The sequence below is a fragment of the Triticum aestivum genome, chromosome 4B (genome assembly GCF_018294505.1).
Source record: "Triticum aestivum cultivar Chinese Spring chromosome 4B, IWGSC CS RefSeq v2.1, whole genome shotgun sequence".
Classification (NCBI taxonomy): domain Eukaryota; kingdom Viridiplantae; phylum Streptophyta; class Magnoliopsida; order Poales; family Poaceae; genus Triticum; species Triticum aestivum.
This window is the reverse complement of record NC_057804.1, coordinates 369,263,397-369,283,783: the sequence shown is the minus strand read 5'-3', so window position 1 is coordinate 369,283,783 and position 20,387 is coordinate 369,263,397. Positions and strand designations below refer to the sequence as shown.

The following is a 20,387-nucleotide window of genomic DNA, read 5'->3' as shown; positions in this document are numbered from 1 at the left end:
GTCTACATAGTTCTCGAACTCGTAGGGCCCACACGCTTAAGGTTTCGTTGACAGTTTTATTATGAGTTTATGAGTTTTGATGTACCGAAGGTTGTTCGGAGTCCCGGATGTGATCACGGACATGACGAGGAGTCTCGAAATGGTCGAGACATAAAGATCGATATATTGGACGACTATATTTGGACACCGGAAAGGTTCCGGGTGAGATTGGGACAATATCGGAGCTCCAGGAGGTTATCGGACCCCCCCGGGAGGTATATGGGCCTTATCGGGCCTTAGTGGAAAGTGGAAAGGAGGGAGAAGAAGCAAAGGAGGGGGCGCCCCCCCCCCCGAAGCCCAATCCGAATTGGGAGGGGGGGCGACCCCCCTTTCCTTCTTCCCTCCCCCTCTTCCTTCCCTCTCCCTCTCCTAATAGGAAATGGGGGAGTCCTACTCCCGGTTGGGGTTGGATTCCCCCCTACGGCGCGCCACCCCCCTTGGCCGGCCCCCTCCTCCACTCCTTTATATACGAGGGAGGGGGCACCCCATAGACACAACAATTGATCTCTTGATCTCTTAGCCGTGTGCGGTGCCCCCCTCCACCATAGCCCTCGATAATATTATAGCGGTGCTTAGGCGAAGCCCTGTGACGGTAGAACATCAAGATCGTCACCACGCCGTCGTACTGACGAAACTCTTCCTCGATATTCTGCTGGATCGGAGTACGGGGATCGTTATCGAGCTGAACGTGTGCTAGAACTCGGAGGTGCCATAGTTTCGGTGCTTGATCGGTCGGGCCGTGAAGACGTACGACTACATCAACCGCGTTGTTCTAACGCTTCCGATTTTGGTCTACGAGGGTACGTGGACAACACTCTCCCCTCTCGTTGCTATGCATCACCATGATCTTGCGTGTGCGTAGGATTTTTTTTAAAATGACTACGTTCCCCAACAGCAACGCTGGGCGTTATTAAACTTTGTTGTCTATTCTCCCTGATGTACTTTCAGTCGAACTGATGGATGGACATGTTGAGCACTAATGTACTGATGTACTGTTAGCACTGATGCATCGCTGTGGGTTAATGAACTTATGCATGTTTTTTATGTTTTCCCTAAAACTGATGCATGCACATTTGGTGCACTGCCGACAACCTGAACATTGAACCTACGAGTAGTTGGCAGCTATGAAACTAATGCATGTGTTTTGTTTTCCACTGGAACTGATGCATCTACATTAGAAGTACTCCCAGTTTCTGTATCACTGAACTTATTGTGTAGTAGGTGTATTTAATCTTTTCAACAACAGTCTTTTTCTCGTTCAAACTGATGCATCTACATGACATGTACTATTAGTAATCTCAACATATAACTTGTAGTGGTAGTTGAACCTTTTATGTGAACTTATTAAGCTACCTGAACTGATGCATAACTTTATGTCCTTTTATACTCAAACTGATGCAAGCACAATAAAGGTATTGACAGTAACCTCGACATCAAAATTGTGTATCAAGTGGCAGGGACCCAATGAACTGATGTAAGAATATGCAACGTACTATCTGCTTCTGCATCATAGAATTTGCAGAACAACACGCGGGTATATGATTTTTTAAAGTAGGACTGATGAACTTATAGTGCGACATCACATGCATCTAGTGTTTGAACTGAGCGATCTAGCGTGCTTTTTCTCACACAAGCACACGCATGAGCATTGGACTGAGCCTTTGTTTTTGAATCAGATTCAAGTTTCTCGAATCGGAAATTCATCAAGATTTGTAGGGGAAAGAAGGAACCACCTGAAAACGGACGCCGACAAACCTGTCGTCCTGCTCACTGATGGTGATGTGGTCTTCTTGCTAGCGGGGACGACGTTTTGGGATGAGTTTGGCAGGCGGCGCCATTGATCCTGACGGATGGAGCTTGGTTGGTGGGGGAGGGGGCGCAACCACCTTCACGGTGTCGTCGGATCCGGCGGCGACCCTCCACGCCGTCGAGGCCTCCCTTTGCTTAGGCTACCGCCGGCGCTCGCTTGTTCACGACGAGATCCACGAAAGAGGAGAAGAGGCGGCGGAGTAGGTCACGGATCCGGCGGCGGAGGAGCGACCCGTCACGGCGTCGCGGGCTCCCTCGCTCCGGCTGCCGCCGTCGCTCGCTCGCGCGCGATGGCTGCCTCCTGCGGTAGGAGGCGGGTTAGGTTGGGGGTGGGTCGGGGAGTTTCTCGGTGCAGGCTATAGGCGCGCCGCACCCTTATAGGGCCGAGGGGTAACAAAATATTATTCTGTTACTAGTAACAGAATAGTCCGGCCCTATATATATAGACACACACACAAGATGTACATATATATAGACCAAGCGGCCAGCTTGGTAAGCTACCAAGAAATTTTTGCGATCAAAGATATACATATATAGGAGGGGGTTGCTTGTGCCCTAACTATCATCCAGTTGATGACTATACAAGTATACACATGACTTGTAAAACATGTATTTATTGGACATGTAGAATAATGTTCTCTCTGGAATTCATTAGTTCGGAGTACGCACGACAAAAAATATTATGGATTGTTATGTGACGGCTAGCCGACTCACCAAATTAGTGACAATAAGCCTTCTTGGCTTTGGATGCGGGAGTTTGAGATGAGGTGTTAGGGCATCTCCAACGTGCACCAAATCGCTTTCAAAATGTCTGGACCGGATGGTTCACACATTTGTAGGTTTCCAACATGGTCGTCCATGTTGGGTTGTACCATCTAGACGCTCGGAATTCCCAGGCCGGCCCAAATCGTGGGGTGGTATAGGAGAGTCCAGACGTTCGGCACGTCCGCGTACGACAAGCCGGTCCTATCAAAAACCCTTTCTCGCTCTAGAATTCTCGCCACTTTCACATCGATTGAGCGGCTACTCGTCTATCCGCATTGAATCTTTGCCGCTCCACCCATCGCATTCATGGCCGGGCAGCCGACGAGTCATCCGAGGAGCCTACACCAACTATTAAAAAGTTGGTCGACTACCCCCCCTCCAACCCTACTTCCGAGCTCATTCTACACATTTTTTCTCCACCATCTGCCTTTGTCTGAGCCCTGGTAGTTCGTCAGTCGTCGTCTGCCATGGCCATGGTGTGGGAGAAGATTACATGGTACAAACAACGGTCGTCGGCGCGATGTGCCAAAACCGTGGTGGAGCGGATCCGACGCCAAGCCCACAATGAGGCGGGCCAACCTTCGAGCTCTATGGAGCCATGCTTGGAGGAGGAGAGCGACCCCATGGCACTAGCTGAGGTCGCGGAGGAGGAATCGATTGTTGTTGATGTCGCGACTACGACCGGCGGCCAACGGGACAGACTGACTCTTCTCCATGGTGGAGGGAGAGGAACAAGCCCGTGCTGCACTCCTAGAGGGGCACTGTTCAGCCGTGGCGCACTTCTAGCGGAGTGCAAGGATGCCGTTGTTGTCATGAAAATCCTTGCAGAGCCGGAGATCGTCAGAACTGAACGATACTCGCGTCCGTGTATAGCACCCACATGGTCGACCGAGAGCGCCACCAACTCCGTGTCAACGAGTTGTGACGCACTTGGCCCTCCGAGGAGCTCGAGGTTGAGGACGACAAGGTGGCGGAGCAACACAAAAACGATGTCAAGGTATACATCGGTGGCTCTGATGGGTTGGCTCCAACGACCAATGATGGCGAGGCCGGTGGCTCCGGCGCAGGGGTCATCAACCTTGCCTTCGACGCGGAGGAGTAGGATTTATTAGTTTTTAGTTTTTATTAGAGATTCTCTCTGTTGTAGGAAAGAAAAACTAAACTAGTTAAAATGACTCGATGCTGGCCTTATTCAAAAATATGGTCGGACTGCAGGCGATCGACTAGATGTCCGCAAACATTTGGGACGTCCGTTTGGTAAACACCACTGAAGATACGTTTGGATGGATTGAACTTTCAAACAAATTATGCGGAAAAGTTCCATTCACCGTAAGTGCATCCCAAACGGGGATTTATACGACCCCATCCTACGCCCTTGGACAAAGAATTTTGTCGCGTATGTAACCCTAAATAAACAAAACCAAGATATAAACGAAGGAAACAGGGGAGAAGGCCCGCGCTGCTACTGCTCCCACCACCTCCCCCCCCTCCTTCGTATCTACAAGGCGGCGGCGGACGGCCGAGATGGCGGCGGCTGTGTCGCGTGACGACGAGCTGGTGGTGAAGTCCCCCAGCGACAACCGTTCCTACCGCCTCCTCCGCCTCGCCAATGGCCTCTGCGCCCTCCTCATCCACGACCCCGAGATCTACGCCGACGGCGGCCCTGCCCCCAAGCCCAACGAAGACGTGGACATGGACGACGGGGACGACGAAGAAGATGATGACGAAGAAGATGACGAGGAGTATAGCGACGAGGAGGGGGAGGATGACGACGACGAAGAAGGTGAGGAGGACGAGGATGGGAGCGAGCCCAAGAGGAAGAAGGACAAGGGCAGCTCCGAGCCGGTCATTAAGAAGGTACCGACGAGTTTTGCCCTTAGAGACCTGTACTTGTTCTATTCAATCTAATTTTGCTACTACATTGGATCACTCTCCTCTGTGGTGGCTGTGATGCTGCTATTATGAACATTAGCTGGATCTAGCATAATTTAGTGGCATTGACAACGATCAGACATGTGGATCATAACCGATGGAATGCAAATTGAACTGTTGAAAATAATTCGTGTGTCCAAGTGGTTAGAACCAATTGCTAGCTTGACGGACTGGTTCAGGATTGCAAATCTGGAAGGTGCATTTTGATAGCCGCGAGTATTGCTGCCTGTTGCAAGTTTAATGTTTGGTTTTGCTTTTTCTTACATGACACATCGAATTTCAGGCTGCTGCTGCAGTGTGTGTTGGAATGGGCAGTTTTGCGGACCCTCCAAAGGCACATGGCTTGGCTCATTTTCTAGGTATGCAATCATTGTCATCTTTTGTTTTACCTATCTTGTATTATGGCTGATCATATGCATCAGTTAAAAGCTTAAAACTACTAAGCCTTCTGTTCGATGCTATCCAAAAGTTGGAGGTAACTAATCTGATGATATGTACGCTCTAGCTTATAATAATATCAGAGTGTGCTGAATTTCTGCAGAGCACATGCTTTTTATGGGGAGCTCTGTTTTTCCAGATGAAAACGAGGTTTGTACAATATCTATGCTTTTACGCCCCTTCTTTTGTTCTGTGAGTCAACCCTGAGATTAGCCGTGTCTGAGAAAGTTATGTGTGTTTTTATTGTCCTTTCCCCTTATTTCAACTGTCCGTGCGTTGCTACGAAGCCATAAAAAGAGGAATTACCACTGGCTTAGGAGATAATCAAAAGATGATGGTGTCTTGCAGTTGTTGCATGGTTCACAATTAAAAAGAGACCGCAGATATAATAAAAGATCATATTGCAGTTGCTACAAAGTCTTGAGCGGCTTTAGTAGGTCCTTTGCAAGATTTATAGTGAGATACCATTTTGAATTTGGAACATAGGAGAATGGGCATGAGTAAGTTGAATGCACAACATCGTGGATTAGGTAGGAAGACAATATATCTCGGCATGTTGAATTGTAATTTGTTTACCCTCTTCTGCTATGACATGTAACGAATTGGTTGGGCAGAGAAACTAAAATCAAGGCCACAAATACTTGCATTTATAATTTGTGTGTTTACAAGTGTGTTATTCTCACATTAGGATAGTAGTGTATTTGTTTTTGGGATAGGTCTCACACCAGTAAAAGTAACATTTGTTTATTTATAGTCCCACATGTGGGTACTGCATTTGTTTATTTGTGTGATCCCACGTGTGAACTCACCACCAACTCCAACCTTTATAAGTAGGAAAGATTACCATCACATGCTCTGCTTGGATCAATGTTGTTTTGGTAGAAAAATATTGAAGCATTTTGGCAGTGCAATGCGTATAGTGGTGATATACATGATGATACTCTGCTATATTTGTCAAAACCTGACCTATGTGGTTACTAGACTAAGAGCATCTCCAACAGCAGACTAAAAATGTTGCTACTAAGTCCAGTTTTTGAGGAGAGAGAAGATTTAGGTAGCCAATTTTTTTTCTGCTTTTACATCCGACCTGAAAACTGGATACCTAAATTTTAAGCTTCTAATTCGAATAATATTAAACTCATGTCAAATAACAAATAAAACACAAACAGTACTTAATTATTATATGGTTCATCAATCCACAATCCGAAACTCAACACAATTTCCAAAAAAAAAACCCTTGAAGGATTCCGTCGAACACTTAAGGGGCACCGAGCTTGATTTCGGCTGGTGGAGGTTCCCGGGGCCGAGAAGGTCGCCGGATGGCTAGCAAAGGCATCGGGAGGGACCCAGGGGTGGAGGGGAGCCGGGGTGCGGCCCACTCCGGCAGCGCCGAGCTGCCCGAGCACCTAGAGCTCGGCACAGAGCCGCGGCTCAATGGTGGTCACGGGGTTCTTGTGCGCGTTGCGCGGCTGCTAATTGACCTTGGCAGGTAGCGGGAGACGGCCGGAGTCGGCACAAAATACACCTTATAGACAGAAACGACGGAGTGACATACTAATGAACCATGATAATAAAATATAAACTTGCCTTGTGTTAGGGATCAGACAAAAACCTGAAACATCTTTGTTTATAAGTGCCAATATAGCACTTGATGCTGCACACCATAGGGCTATAGTGGGCTGCTACATCGCAGCTAGCTGAAATGTAGCAGCCCTTTGTCCACCATGACAGTTCTAGTACTGGTCTGTTTGCACAGTACCCATGCTACAATGATTCACATAGTCCCTGAGCTTTTGTATTCCCTTTGTCTCACATGCAAACTTGCTTTGTCTTACATTTGCAATATGTTACATTTCCTAGTAATTTGTTAATGAAGACCTTAATTTTGTAGATTTGGTGAATGCTTTTATAGCAATTTGATAAATATTCTTATGTAGTATGACAGTTACCTGTCCAAACACGGTGGTTCATCCAACGCTTTTACCGAAACTGAGTACACATGCTATCATTTTGAGGTCAATCGGGAGTATCTAAAGGGAGCCTTAGACAGGTAGTTATCATTTGCTATTCTTCATTCTATTATTCTTAATCTGTAACATAAATGCTGAGTTCAGGTTTATACTAACACATGGTTTTGATTCCATGCTTAGATTTTCTCAGTTCTTTGTATCACCTCTTGTTAAGGCTGAAGCTATGGACCGCGAGATTTTAGCAGTAGACTCAGGTATGTGTTTTTTCCTTTCTGTCTAACCAGTAACCACTGCTAGTTATTGTTTCACTGTCTAAATTAACTTTGTTGCTTCAACTATTATCTTATGTTAGAGTTCAATCAAGTTCTGCAAAGCGATAGCTGCCGCCTTTACCAACTGCAGTCCCATACTTGCTCTCAAGGGCACCCATTGAATAGATTTACCTGGGGTATGCTTATCATTTGGTTATTTTAATGTCGTGATATCCATTGAATTATACTGGGGCTGAACTTTTGAGATTATCTGTAGGAAACAACAAAAGCTTGTCGAATGCAATGGGCAGTGGAATCAATCTAAGGGAAGAGATTTTGCAAATGTACATGAGTAACTATCATGGAGGGATGATGAAGCTAGTTATAATTGGGGGAGGTGAGGCTGGTTACCTATTTTAATTGTATATTCACTAAATAAATGAATTCATGCTCTTCTTTTGCTATTAATTATCTGTATGGTTCATTTGTTTCAGAACCCCTTGACACTCTAGAAGCCTGGACCATGGAGCTATTCAGTGAAGTTAAAGCTGGTCCTCTGTTAGAAATAAGTCCAAAGACTGATATGCCTTTCTGGAAATCTGGTAAACTTCATAAGCTAGAGGCTGTCAGAGATGTTCACAGTCTTTTCCTGTCATGGACACTTCCTTGCCTGCACAAGGAATACATGAAGAAACCAGAAGATTACTTGGCACATCTCCTTGGTCATGGTAAATAACTCCTGCGTACCTATAGCTGTAACCTTTTTCTGTTCCGTTCAGGTGCTGCACCTTTAATCAATGGTTGAATACTAAGCATGCAGTTGATTCACCCTTCAAATATTTTTTTCATCACGTTTTCTTCTTTCAAGGGGTTTCAGGCTGTTTAATTGTAGCCCTTCTTCCCTGTAGGTTCAAATCCTGACAACAAATTCACATTTATTTAATATGATTGTATCAGTTAGATTACCTGATTGAATATACATTCTTATGCATTGTCCCCTTGTGGGCTGTGCTGTTTATGCCCTCACCTGAAGCGTTTTGCTGAAATGTCCTTCCATTCTTCACTCAGGGCTATCTTATTTTGTGTTAACCTCTGGTAACTTATGTACTCTTTGCAGAACAGCATCTTTACAGAATTTTTTTGCATAATAAAGACAATTTGTTTTTGAATAGCTTCCAATGCTGGTTGCTATCTTTGTTTAATGTTGATTTGGAGCATGCAGAAGTTTCATCTTATGTAATCACGCCCTGCAATTTAGTGTCTGACCATTTTGTTTCTATTTTCAGAGGGCAAGGGTAGCTTGCTATATTTTTTGAAAGCTAAAGGTTGGGCTAGCACATTGAGTGCTGGCGTTGGCACTGGAGGAACACAACGATCCTCGTATGCCTATATCTTTGAGATGTCTATCCGCCTTTCTGATTCTGGACTTAAAAATGTATGCAGGTTCATACGATGCTTGCCTTTCTTGTTTTATCTGAGTATCTTTGTTGGTTGAAACTCCTTTTCTCCTCGCATCAAAGTATTTTATTCTTTACATCATTTTTGTGGAACTGTTGTAGTTAACAACTACCAGCAAATGCCTTCTGCTAAGGAACATGTGATTGATTGTAGTTAGCATCATTTTCTTCCATGAAGTTGGCTGCCAAACATTGTTGAGACTAATATTCATCAGAAAATTTATAACTAGCGGCAATTCATCCAATCTTTTGATAATTCTTGCATTCACATGTCTCTTACTATTTTACTTCCTAGGGAAGCACAATAATACATTTTCTGACATGGAATGCTTTTGTAGCTCTTCGAGGTCATTACAGCTGTGTACCAATATATAAATTTACTTAAGCAGTCTGAGCCGCAAGAATGGATATTTAAGGAACTTCAGGACATTGGGTACATGGAATTCAGATTTGCAGAAGAGCAACCTCCAGATGATTATGTAGTAGATCTTGCAGGTCATCACCTTTTCCATCTTGTTTCGCTTAATTTGTTTATGATGGATGCAGAGCTTACTTAAATTCTACTTTGCAGAAAATATGCTATTTTATTCTGAAAAACACATAATTTCTGGAGAATATATTTATGAGGGATGGGAGCCAGAGTTAGTCAAGCATGTTCTGAGCTTCTTTCATCCAGACAACATGAGAGTTGACATACTTAGCAGATCATTTGATAAACAGTCCCAAGGTAAGCAGTCCGTCTTGCCAGTCTTTTGGGGGGTCTGGTTAATGCACAACGCTCCTATGCCAGGCTCGTGAACACTAGACTTGTGCTACATGATGCGAGTTGTTTGAAGTTTCAAGTCAACACTGTTATTTCAACATTTGATGCTCGTTTGTTGAATCATGACTCGATATTGCTAACTATTGTACTAGTAAAATGAGATGCCTCATCTTGTGATCATCATCATTATTTTTCTCTCCTTAATTTAGTGTATAAAAGCACGGGAATCCTTTTTTTTCATAATTATAATTATATTCTGGTATGATATGTATAATAATAATAATAATAATGCTATTTCATGCTTTGGCCTAGCCATACAATTTCCATAGATGAAACTCATTCTGTTTGTGGAATTATATGAAGTAACAGCTTGTTGGCTTTGGAGGGCTTAATTTGACATATTGTTTACCCCACATGCGGTGGAGAGTTAGAATTCTAACTATGAGACAGGGCCCAAGTCACAGTTTGTTCAACTGCATATCATGCCTGATTGTTTCATTATTTTGCATTTCTAATGCAGTCTGTTTCCTGCAGCCATTAGATGTGAACCATGGTTTGGTTCACAGTACATTGAAGAGGATATTCCGTCATCTTTGATTGAAAGCTGGAGAAATCCTGTGGAGATAGATGGTAATTTTCATTTACCTCGGAAGAATGAATACATCCCAGGGGACTTCAGTCTGCGTAATGCTAGCATTCCTAAATCCTCAAACGATGATAATCCTCGATGTATTGTGGATGAACCATTCATAAAGCTCTGGCACAAGATGGATATTACATTTAATGTTCCTCGTGCCAATGCATACTTTTTGATTTCTGTCAAGGATGGCTGTAGCAGCCTCAGAAACTCTGTTCTGACAGATCTGTTTGCAAACCTTCTTAAAGATGAGCTAAATGAGGTCCTCTATCAGGTGGGTATTATTGAATTTGTTTCAACATCTGTTTTATGAGCTTACCGTAGTTCTTTTATTTTCATGGTGCTGCTAATATTTGTCATTATTGAACTTAAATCTAGAGTGGCTGAGATTTACATCTAATACAGGGCTTGACCATCAGTTAGATACCTGACTTTTGCAGCAGATCTGATTTTTGTTATTTATGCAAAAACTCGAGCATAGGAATCATCTGTTGACTACTAAATTTTATTATGCATTTTATTTCGCAATGTTCCTTGTTTTACTCACTAAGGCCTAGATGCTGTAAATAATGATACAACCCAGCCACCTACTGTCCAATGTTTCAGTTTGCTGTCTTGCTTTTCCGATCAGATATCAGAACTCTCGTCCAAGTCCCCCTCTTTTTAGTATTTGCAATATTATTTATTTTGAAATCACAGTATCTACAATCTTGTCGACTATTGTTAAATGGTTTGACCTATCTGAGTTATTTCTTGCAACTGGTTTATGAACCTCCCAGGCTTACGTGGCTAAACTCGAGACATCATTATCTGTCGTTGGTAGCAACCTTGAGCTAAAGCTTTATGGTTACAATGACAAGCTGGCCATCCTGTTGTCCCACATCTTGGCTGCTTCTCAATCCTTTTCTCCAAAGATAGATAGGTTTGAGGTAATGTATCTTTATGCTGAACACATGATTGATTATTTCGAAATATAAGTGTGACAATGTGAAAGAATATTTCTTATGTTTGCGTGGATTTTAAATTTTGTGCTGAACACATGATAGATTATTTCAAAATATAAGTGTGACAACGTGAAAGAATATTTCTTATGTTTGCGTGGATTTTAAATTTTGTGCTGAACACATGATAGATTATTTCGAAATATAAGTGTGACAACGTGAAAGAATATTTCTTACGTTTGCGTGGATTTAAGTTTTGTGTTCTGTACCTTTTCCTTTAACGTCCACCACAAAAATGGCTAACTCAATGATGAGTTTTCTTGTAATTATTGGTATAATCAGATTATTTCGAAATATGAGTGTGACAACGTGAACACATGATAGATTATTTCGAGATATAAGTGTGACAACGTGAACACATGATAGATTATTTCGAAATATAAGTGTGACAACGTGAAAGAATATTTCTTATGTTTGTGTGGATTTAAAATTTTGTGTTCTGTACCTTTTCCTTTAACGTCCACCACAAAAATGGATAACTTAAGTGACTTTTCTTGTAATAATTGTTGATATAATCAGATTAGGCAAACAATGCATTCCTTTGATCCTACTGTATTTTTTCTGTCTTATTAATTGACATAGTTACCCTCCAGTGAGAGAAGCGCATGAATTGACTGCAGCCTAACCAGCTATTTGACTGGCTTATACAGTTTCTTTTGGTATTCACCTCGCTAGTTGTTAACATATGGAGAACATAGTTCAAGAAAACACATAACCATCCATAAACTTCTACACCTTAGTATTTATATATTGCTTTATTGTGCACTCATTAGGTCATCAAGGAGGACTTGGAAAGAGCTTACAGAAACACGAATATGAAACCTATGAGCCATTCCACCTACTTGAGGCTACAGTTCTTACGTCAAATATTCTGGGACGTCAATGAAAAATTGAAAGTTCTTGCGACGTTAACCTTTCCAGATCTGGCAGCATTTGTTCCAGAGCTCCTTTCTCAGGTAAGGATAACAAATGCTCTTTATTTTCTCCAGTATTTCTGGTGCTGCCTGTTCTTACATGTGTCAAATGATATCAAAAGGCTAAAGATGCTTTGTTGAAAGTATGGTTCTGATAAGGAAATGTTTGGTATGGTTTTTTATATCATGTATACATTTGCTAGACTTTAGAAACCACTTCCTGTTTGGACACATGCAGTTGCACATCGAGGGCCTATGTCATGGTAACCTGTTAGGAGAGGAAGCGATAAATATATCAAAAATATTCCAGAATACTTTGTCAGGCCAGACACTGTCAGTGGAGGCAAGACATGGTGAAAGAGTTCTTTGCATTCCTCATGGTGCAAATTTTATTAGAAGTGTACGTGTGAAGAATGATCTTGAAGAGAATTCTGTGGTTGAGGTGGGCTATGTTCCAGTTCCCTGTTTTATTAGATGCTGTTTGAATTATAACTGGTCTTGAAGAGAATTTTATTACTCCCTCCGTTCCTAAATATTTGTCTTTCTAGACATTCAAATGGACTACAACATACGGATGTATGTAGACATATTTTAAAATGTAGATTCAACCATTTTACTTTGTATGTAGTCATTTGTTGAAATCTCTAGAAAGACAAGTATTTAGGAACGGAGGGAGTAGAAGTTTACTGAAGCATACCACTTTTGCATGTTTCTTTAGATGCTGTTTAAATTATAAATTGTATGTTGAATCGCATCCAGGTCCTGAACATTTTCACTGTGATAGTATCATGTATGTCGAATAGCCTACTATGTGAAATGCAACCACTTTGAAATATTGCATAGGCATCCGACCTAACCTCAAGAAACATGCACAAGTGTGCCTCAAGAGGCTGCTCTTCTATTTTAATTTTAATTTTTCAATTTAGGTTAATCAGACAACCTTCTGATATACCACTTCTTGTCAGGTTTATTTTCCAGTCGAGCAAGACATCGGAAAGGAGTCAACAAGGCTGAGAGCCATTACAGATCTTTTCAGCAATATCATTGAAGAACCTTGCTTTGATCAGCTGAGGTATAATTTGTTTTCTAGACAAAGTGTGAGTGCCAAGTAGTGTAGTTCGATCCATAATATAGCACTCACAGTATTTTTCAAGCTCATCTCACACACAAACCAATGACGCACCCACTATTAGAAATACTACTTACAGTGGGCCATGCATACTCCTATCCCTATTAAATGACATACTACTACAACCACTAATCTTTCTTTTACAGTACTAAAGTACAAGTAGAAAGTGGAAATATTGCAATTAGAGCACTTGTAGGCATAGCCGGTCCCAAGCCCGGGTAAAGGAGGAGGGTTGTGATAGGCTTGGCGAGCCAACGTAAAAACTAGCCAGTCCCATAGGTATGAAACCCATTTGAGCGAGAGTAGTACTAGGATGGACCTCCTGGGAAGTCCTCGTGAAAGGGTTTCATATCTAAGGGTTGTGATAGGCTTGGCGAGCCAACGTAAAAACTAGCCAGTCTTTTGGGTATGAAACCCATTTGGGCGAGAGTAGTACTAGGATGGGTGACCTCCTGGGAAGTCCTCGTGAAAGGGTTTCATATCTAGCCTACCCCAACTTGTTTGGGATAAAAGGCTTCGTAAGTAAGTAAGTAGAGCACTTGTGATGTCCTCAATGAGAATTATTGTGAAAAGCACTTTCCAAAATAAGTGTGCACTTGTGATGTCCTCAATGAGAATTGTTGTGAAAAGACGCTTTCCTAAATAAGTGCACATATTTCAAAGTGGTTGGAGTATTATGGATTTATTTTGAAAATAAGTTCTATACACAATGTTTCTTCTTTTTGCAAAGTTGGTCAGAACCAAAATAGTTTTGCCTGCTTGTAATTGTAGGAGATCACCTTTTTTTACGGGAGGGAGTATACTTTTGTTACTATTTGTATTCTGCAACAACCTTGCTAATTGATTTTCTTGGCATTCCAATGATAGAACGAAGGAGCAGCTTGGTTATACTGTGGACTCCAGTCCAAGGATGACTTACCGCCTGCTGGCGTATTGTTTTCGAGTTATGTCCTCCAAGTATAGCCCTGTTTACCTGCAAAGCAGGATTGATAACTTTATTGATGGTCTGTCTGCTTTGCTGGTATGCTACTCTCCTACACATTTCTATGTCAGCCCTTCATTTTATTAGACTATCTTATAGTCTTGCACCTGACCTGACAGAAAATATATGTTAATCAATCAACATATTTATCTAACTACTAAGGGCCTGTTTGGTTGGAAGCTAACTTTTCCATACTTTGCCACACATTCTTTGCTAAACTTGCCTAACTTTGGCATATCTAAGAGAATCTTGCCACACTTTTTGAGTGTATTATGACATATGGGGCTTATTTGTCACAAAAAGCAATCTCGCCTAAGGTGTGGTTAAAACCCAACACTTATATTACTTGGTTAAACTCGCTTAACTTGAGGTGTGGCAACGTGTTGCTAGGAACCAAACAGCCCCTAAGATGTTGGTGACATGCTTCGTGCATCAATTTTATTGTCGTAACAGCACAATGATGTTTATCTCTGACTGATGGAAATCCTGCACTCATGTTTTGATTAATCTTTGTTGACATTTACCTTTATTCTAAGCAAGAATGCCTAAACAAATTGCCTTTGAGATGTTTCTTCATGGTATATTTCAAAATGAACTTTGCTTGACTTATGCAGTCTTAACAAAGTATGCTTTTTTGGTGTATTCCTTTCTTTTAGTCATGTATCCATGTCTTCACTGGAAAAAAATATGTCTTGCATAAATATTCATGTTCATACTTGAATATGAAATTCCCGTATACAACTTCTCTCAGTTATATTAATATTTTTATGCTGTTCATGCAATTGGAAAACACAAGATATCTCAAGCTTTTTATGCTGTTCATACTTGATCCCGTTGTAGTTGAAGTTGAATTCTCAAAACATCAAGTTGTTAGTGAAATATTGTTACCTGTCACTATATTTCATACTGTGTTTTGTGGACAAACTTCGTTAATTTTTGAAAACTGAAAAATCAATTAATTGCAATCTCACAATTACTTACATTTGGTCAATACCTGTGTGCTTTGAAGGATGGGCTTGAGGAGGAGACTTTTGAGCATCACAAGAGTGGGCTAATAGCTCAAAAACTTGAGAAGGATCCTTCCCTTAGCTATCAAACTGGTGATTACTGGTCGCAGATTACCGACAAAAGGTATAACTTCTTTCCTGCTACATGTCTATACGTCATTTAGAACTTATGTGAAACGAATTAAATAGTCCGTCTCAAAATAAAAGTCGTTTTTGTAGGCTAGTTTATAGCCTACAAAAACGTCTTATATTTCGAGATGGAGGTAGTATATCATTTGAGGTCAGGACTATGGGTGTTCATGGGTTGGGTCTGACCACTCAACCTACACAATTAAACCCACGCCACATATTTCCATGTGGTGTTGGTATGGTTATGTATAAACAGTGGAACCCTTCCTCTTCCTCTTTCCTTGCTACAATAGTATGTAGAGCGCTTTATCACGAGCACCTCCTCACCATTCTACGATGCAATGCATGATGTGGTATAAACCATTTTGCCATCGAACCCGTTTGTTTCCCTGAGCTGGTTTGAATTTCAGCCAAACCGTCCTAGGCGGCACAAAGCTTTCAAAACTGAAAATATACCGATTAGTGTTATGTGGACACACTGGACTTTTAACCGTTCATTCAGTTACGGGTACAAATTATCCAGGCCGTGTGCTTCATAACCTTGTCCAATGCCCAGGCCTGTTCACAGTGCAAGTGCTGATAACAAATTGCCATAAAGCTGCAGGCCAATAACTGGCCGGGAACTAGTTGGAAATGGCCAGTTGTTATTTTTTCATTTGCATGTTTCACTTTTGTAATACGAAGTACTGCTTATAAAAGCAGCGATGTCTCATAATCTGCAGAATTTGTAACTTTGGTCACTTGGGCAAAAGAAACCCATGTGCAACCTGACAAATATTTTGAGCTGCATATAGTTTCAAATAATATGTCATGGATCACGTGAGTACTTTTACCTCCGTTCTTTACTGATGGATTTGATTAATGCTTCATGTATCCTTTCATCCCTCATATAGTCTCATGTTGTGGAAAAATCCAATTATAGGTATATGTTTGATATGTCAAAACTGGAAGCTGAAGAGCTAAGGACAGTTGGGAAGGAGGACGTCATCAGTTGGTACAATACCTACATAAGATCATCTTCTCCAACACGTAGACGATTGGCAATACATGTGTATGGTTGCAACTCGGATATTGCTGAGGCTGCCAAGCTGCAAGAGCAGTCATGGACTGCAATTGATGATGTTGAATCCTTGAAGGGTTCTTCCCAATTTTATCCGAGCCTCTGCTGAGGGAAGTGGATCCTGTTTGTTTGGTACAATGCACATAGGATCATCTCCGAAGCTCAGATGGCTATGTATCATTTGTGTGGCTGCAGCTTGTGCATCTCTTACCGTAGTTGATACATAATAAAACAACCATCTACAGAAAATCATTTGTGTGGCTGCCTCCACCAAGCTGCAAAAGCATCCCTGTACCATAGTTGATACATAAACCAATCATCTACGGAAAATCCACCACATTCGGTATTAAAGGGTATTCTTCTGCTGGTAAGATTAGTATAGTGTTTTATAGTGCAGCATGCACCTCATTTTTGAACTAGTAAGTGCGGCTTTCTTCAACTTGTACCCAGAAAAATGTAATCTTCCACCTACGTGGGCCCAGTTAATCAATATTGTGGATCTTTTTTTTTTACTTTATATTGTATGATTTGTCAAGATAGGTGGAATTGCTACTGAATTTCATTTTTCTTTATATAAGCTCAACAACAGCTTAAATTTCGGCTATCCTCCAATATTACCTTGTTTTTCATCCAGTAACTAATGTTTTTTTTATTTCTCAAACCTATGCAATGCTGATAATAAAAATGCGAGTTCAGAATCTCAGATCTTCTCCAAGCCTAACTTGTTTTCCACTCATGACCTAATGTGTTTTCCCCCTGATGACACGTGTGCTGACAATCAAAACATGAGTTCAGCTCATCTAGTGTGCCATGTATTTCATCCAGGTTTCCTTGGCTATACATACATGAGCGCTTGCTGTCAAACATAAAAATAAAAATGCATGAATGTTGTTCGAGGGCTGTTGGGCAATTTTCTCTGTTTACGCTTAACATGTCAAGGTTGGCCTTGTGGCCCTGTAAGACGGAGGAAGATACCGAGGTTGCAACTTCAAGAGTGAAGAATTTGCCGGGCTCCTTCGAGGAGCATCGCCAGGCCCAATGAGTGCGCTATGTTGGAACTGTCGTGGCGTGAGCAAAGCCGTGACAGTTCGAGAGGTTCGTGAGTTCACGAACAAATTTGCTCCTACCCTCTTATGTATCGTGGAAACCCAGTTAGAAGGCTCGAGGATAGAAGCATTAGCAGGTACTTTTGGTTATGATCATAGTTTTGCTATTGATAGTCATGGTAGAAGTGGAGGTATAGGCATTTTCTAGAACAATGAAATAAAGTTGGAAATCCTTGGTTACTCGGACTACCATATTGGTTGTTCTGTTGAGGAGGGAGGCTTTGAGCCTTGGAGAGCTACTGTGGTTTATGGCGAAGCGCAGACACATCTTCGATATAAAACTTGGGACACTTTGAAAAACATTAGCACTTCCAGCAGTCTACCTTGGCTTTGCCTTGGTGATTTTAATGAAGTTCTACGTCCCGACGAGCATGAAGGAGTTGGGCAAAGGAGTAATGTGCAGATGCAGAATTTTCGTGATGCGGTTGACGTGTGCATGTTGCTAGATGTGGGTTATGTGGGTCGTTTCTGGACCTTTGAAAAGAAAGTGAGAGGGAGGGGGGGGGGGGGATCCTACATGAGGGTACGGCTGGATCGCGCCCTAGCTAATCCTGATTGGCGCGCAAGGTTTCCCCTTGCAGACCTGACACACTTGACGACAACGTCCTTTGATCATTGCCCCATCTTGTTGCGTCTGAATAGAGAGCAGCCACGGAGCAGGCAGCCGAAAGCTTTCCGGTATGAAGTAATGTGGGAAGGCCACGAATCGTGGACAGACACAATCAGTGCAGCATGGACGGGCGGGGGAACAAGCAATAGAGTGGTGGAACTTCGGGCTAAACTGCAAGCTATATCCCAGGATTTGGGACGGTGGAATAATGAGACCTTTGGAAACGTTCGAAAAGAGATCAAAAAGTTGAAAACGGAGCTTGAGAAGTTGCGGGCTGATCCTAGCCGAAGGGCTCCGTCACACGTCGAGCTCAAGATAAATGAGAATCTAGTTGAACTTTACCACCGGGAAGAAATATTATGGAGGCAGCGTTCACGGATTGAGTGGCTAACATCCGGAGACAAAAATACAAAGTTTTTCCACTTGAGAGCAAGCATCCGCAGGAAGAAGAATATGATTAAGGCCTTACAAAACTCCCTTGGAGTCTTGACAAAGGATCCAGATGAGCTCAAAGCAATAGTACACCAATTTTATGAAACCCTGTATACATCAGAAGGTGTAAACAATATGGAAGCAGTTCTAAACTGTGTACCAACCAAGGTCACAACGGAGATGAATGAGCTACTGGTCGCACCATACAAGGGAGAAGAAGTAAAGGCAACCCTCTTTTAGATGTTTCCGACCAAGGCACCGGGGCCCGATGGTTTCCCATCTCACTTTTATCAGCATCACTGGGATCTGTGCGGTGCCGAGGTAACGGAGGCGGTTCTCAGGATCATCCGGGGTGAGGAAAGTCCGGAAAGCATCAATGGTACGGTCCTGGTTCTCATCCCTAAGGTAATGAATCCTACTATGCTAACTCAGTTTAGACCCATCAGCTTATGCAATGTATTATATAAGATTATGTCCAAGGTGATTGCGAACAGATTGAAGATGATTCTTCCGGACATCATTTCAGAGGAACAATCAGCCTTTGTGCCAGGCAGGCATATCACAGACAATATCATCAGTGCTTATGAGTGTCTTCACTTTATGAAACGCAGCAAGGCCAAAGTTAACAGTTTTTGTGCGCTTAAACTCGATATGATGAAGGCATACGACAGACTAGAGTGGGATTATCTACAGGCGATGATGATAAAGCTTGGCTTTGCCCCATCTTTGGTTCAGATAGTAATGAGCATGGTTCGGTCAGTATCCTTTTCAGTACTTTTCAATGGTGAGAGGCTTGACACTTTCAACCCATCCAGAGGTATTCGGCAGGGAGATCCGATATCCCCATATCTCTTTTTAATCGCAGCAGAGGGCCTTTTGTGCCTACTGAAATCCAGTTCATCATCGTCTCAGCTAGAAGGGATCAAGGTGGCATCCACGACGCCAGTCGTGAACCATCTCCTTTTTGCTGACGACAGCCTATTGCTGTTTAAATCGAGTGTTGAAGGGGCTGTGGCAGTATCAAACTTGCTGGAGAGTTACTGTGTGGCATCTGGTCAGCGGATAAATCATGAGAAATCCTCTATTTTCTTTAGTAAAGGATGTCCACAAGCCATGAGAGAGAGTATCAAGAATACTTTAAACGTTCAGAATGAATCACTCAGTGGCAGGTACCTGGGGATGCCTACTGATGTAGGGCACTCAAAGAATGGCACTTTCAGATATCTAAGAGATCGTGTGTGGGAGAAGATAAGAGGGTGGATGGAGAAACTGTTATCTTCAGCGGGCAAAGAAGTTCTTATCAAATCGGTGGCTCAGTCAATACCGGTTTTTTCGATGTCTTGCTTCCGTCTCCCACGAGGTTTATATGAGAATATTACCTCCCTGATCAGACCGTTTTGGTGGGGAAGCAAGGGAGGAAAACACAAGCCGAGTTGGGTAGCCTGGGAGGAGATGACAAAGCCAAAGCATCTAGGCGGCCTCGGTTTCAGGGATCTGGAGATCTTCAATCTTGCCCTACTGTCGAAGCAGGCGTGGAGGATGCTACAAAACCCTACTTCCTTGAGTGCCCGCATTCTCAAGGGGGTTTACTTCCCTGATGTATCTCTCTTTGAAGCAAGTCTTGGGAATCATCCATCACAAATTTGGCGGGCAATCCTGGATGGGTGAGATATCATGGTGCAGGGACTTGTGAGAAGAATTGGAAACGGCGAAACCACGAACATTTGGCACGATAACTGGCTACCTCGCACACACATGAAGCGACCATTAACTTCTCTGATTCAACATCCTCCTCAAAAAGTGTCTGAACTCATCAACATTACTACTTGCTCTTGGAATGAGCAACTAGTTCGGGCTACTTTTGTACCAATCGATGCAGAAACTATCATGCAGATTCCTCTATGCACTAGACAGATTGAGGACTTTTGGGCATGGAGCGAGGACAGACGGGGTATT

The 20,387-nt window shown here is 42.5% G+C and overlaps 1 protein-coding gene across 1 annotated transcript; it reads left to right on the top strand.

Annotated features, from left to right (window-relative positions):
- The first annotated feature begins 4,022 nt into the window (after positions 1-4,022).
- LOC123092204 (nardilysin-like) lies at positions 4,023-16,795 on the top strand. Its single transcript, XM_044513906.1, has 19 exons — positions 4,023-4,470; positions 4,829-4,904; positions 5,087-5,133; positions 6,921-7,033; positions 7,134-7,207; positions 7,306-7,401; positions 7,482-7,601; positions 7,699-7,932; positions 8,491-8,639; positions 9,000-9,156; positions 9,233-9,388; positions 9,959-10,335; positions 10,841-10,990; positions 11,836-12,018; positions 12,215-12,418; positions 12,942-13,048; positions 13,973-14,126; positions 15,097-15,218; positions 16,146-16,795. Exons 1-19 carry the CDS (start codon positions 4,138-4,140, stop codon positions 16,390-16,392), a joined length of 3,099 nt encoding a protein of 1,032 aa, XP_044369841.1. The 5' UTR covers positions 4,023-4,137; the 3' UTR covers positions 16,393-16,795.
- Positions 16,796-20,387: the final 3,592 nt, after the last annotated feature.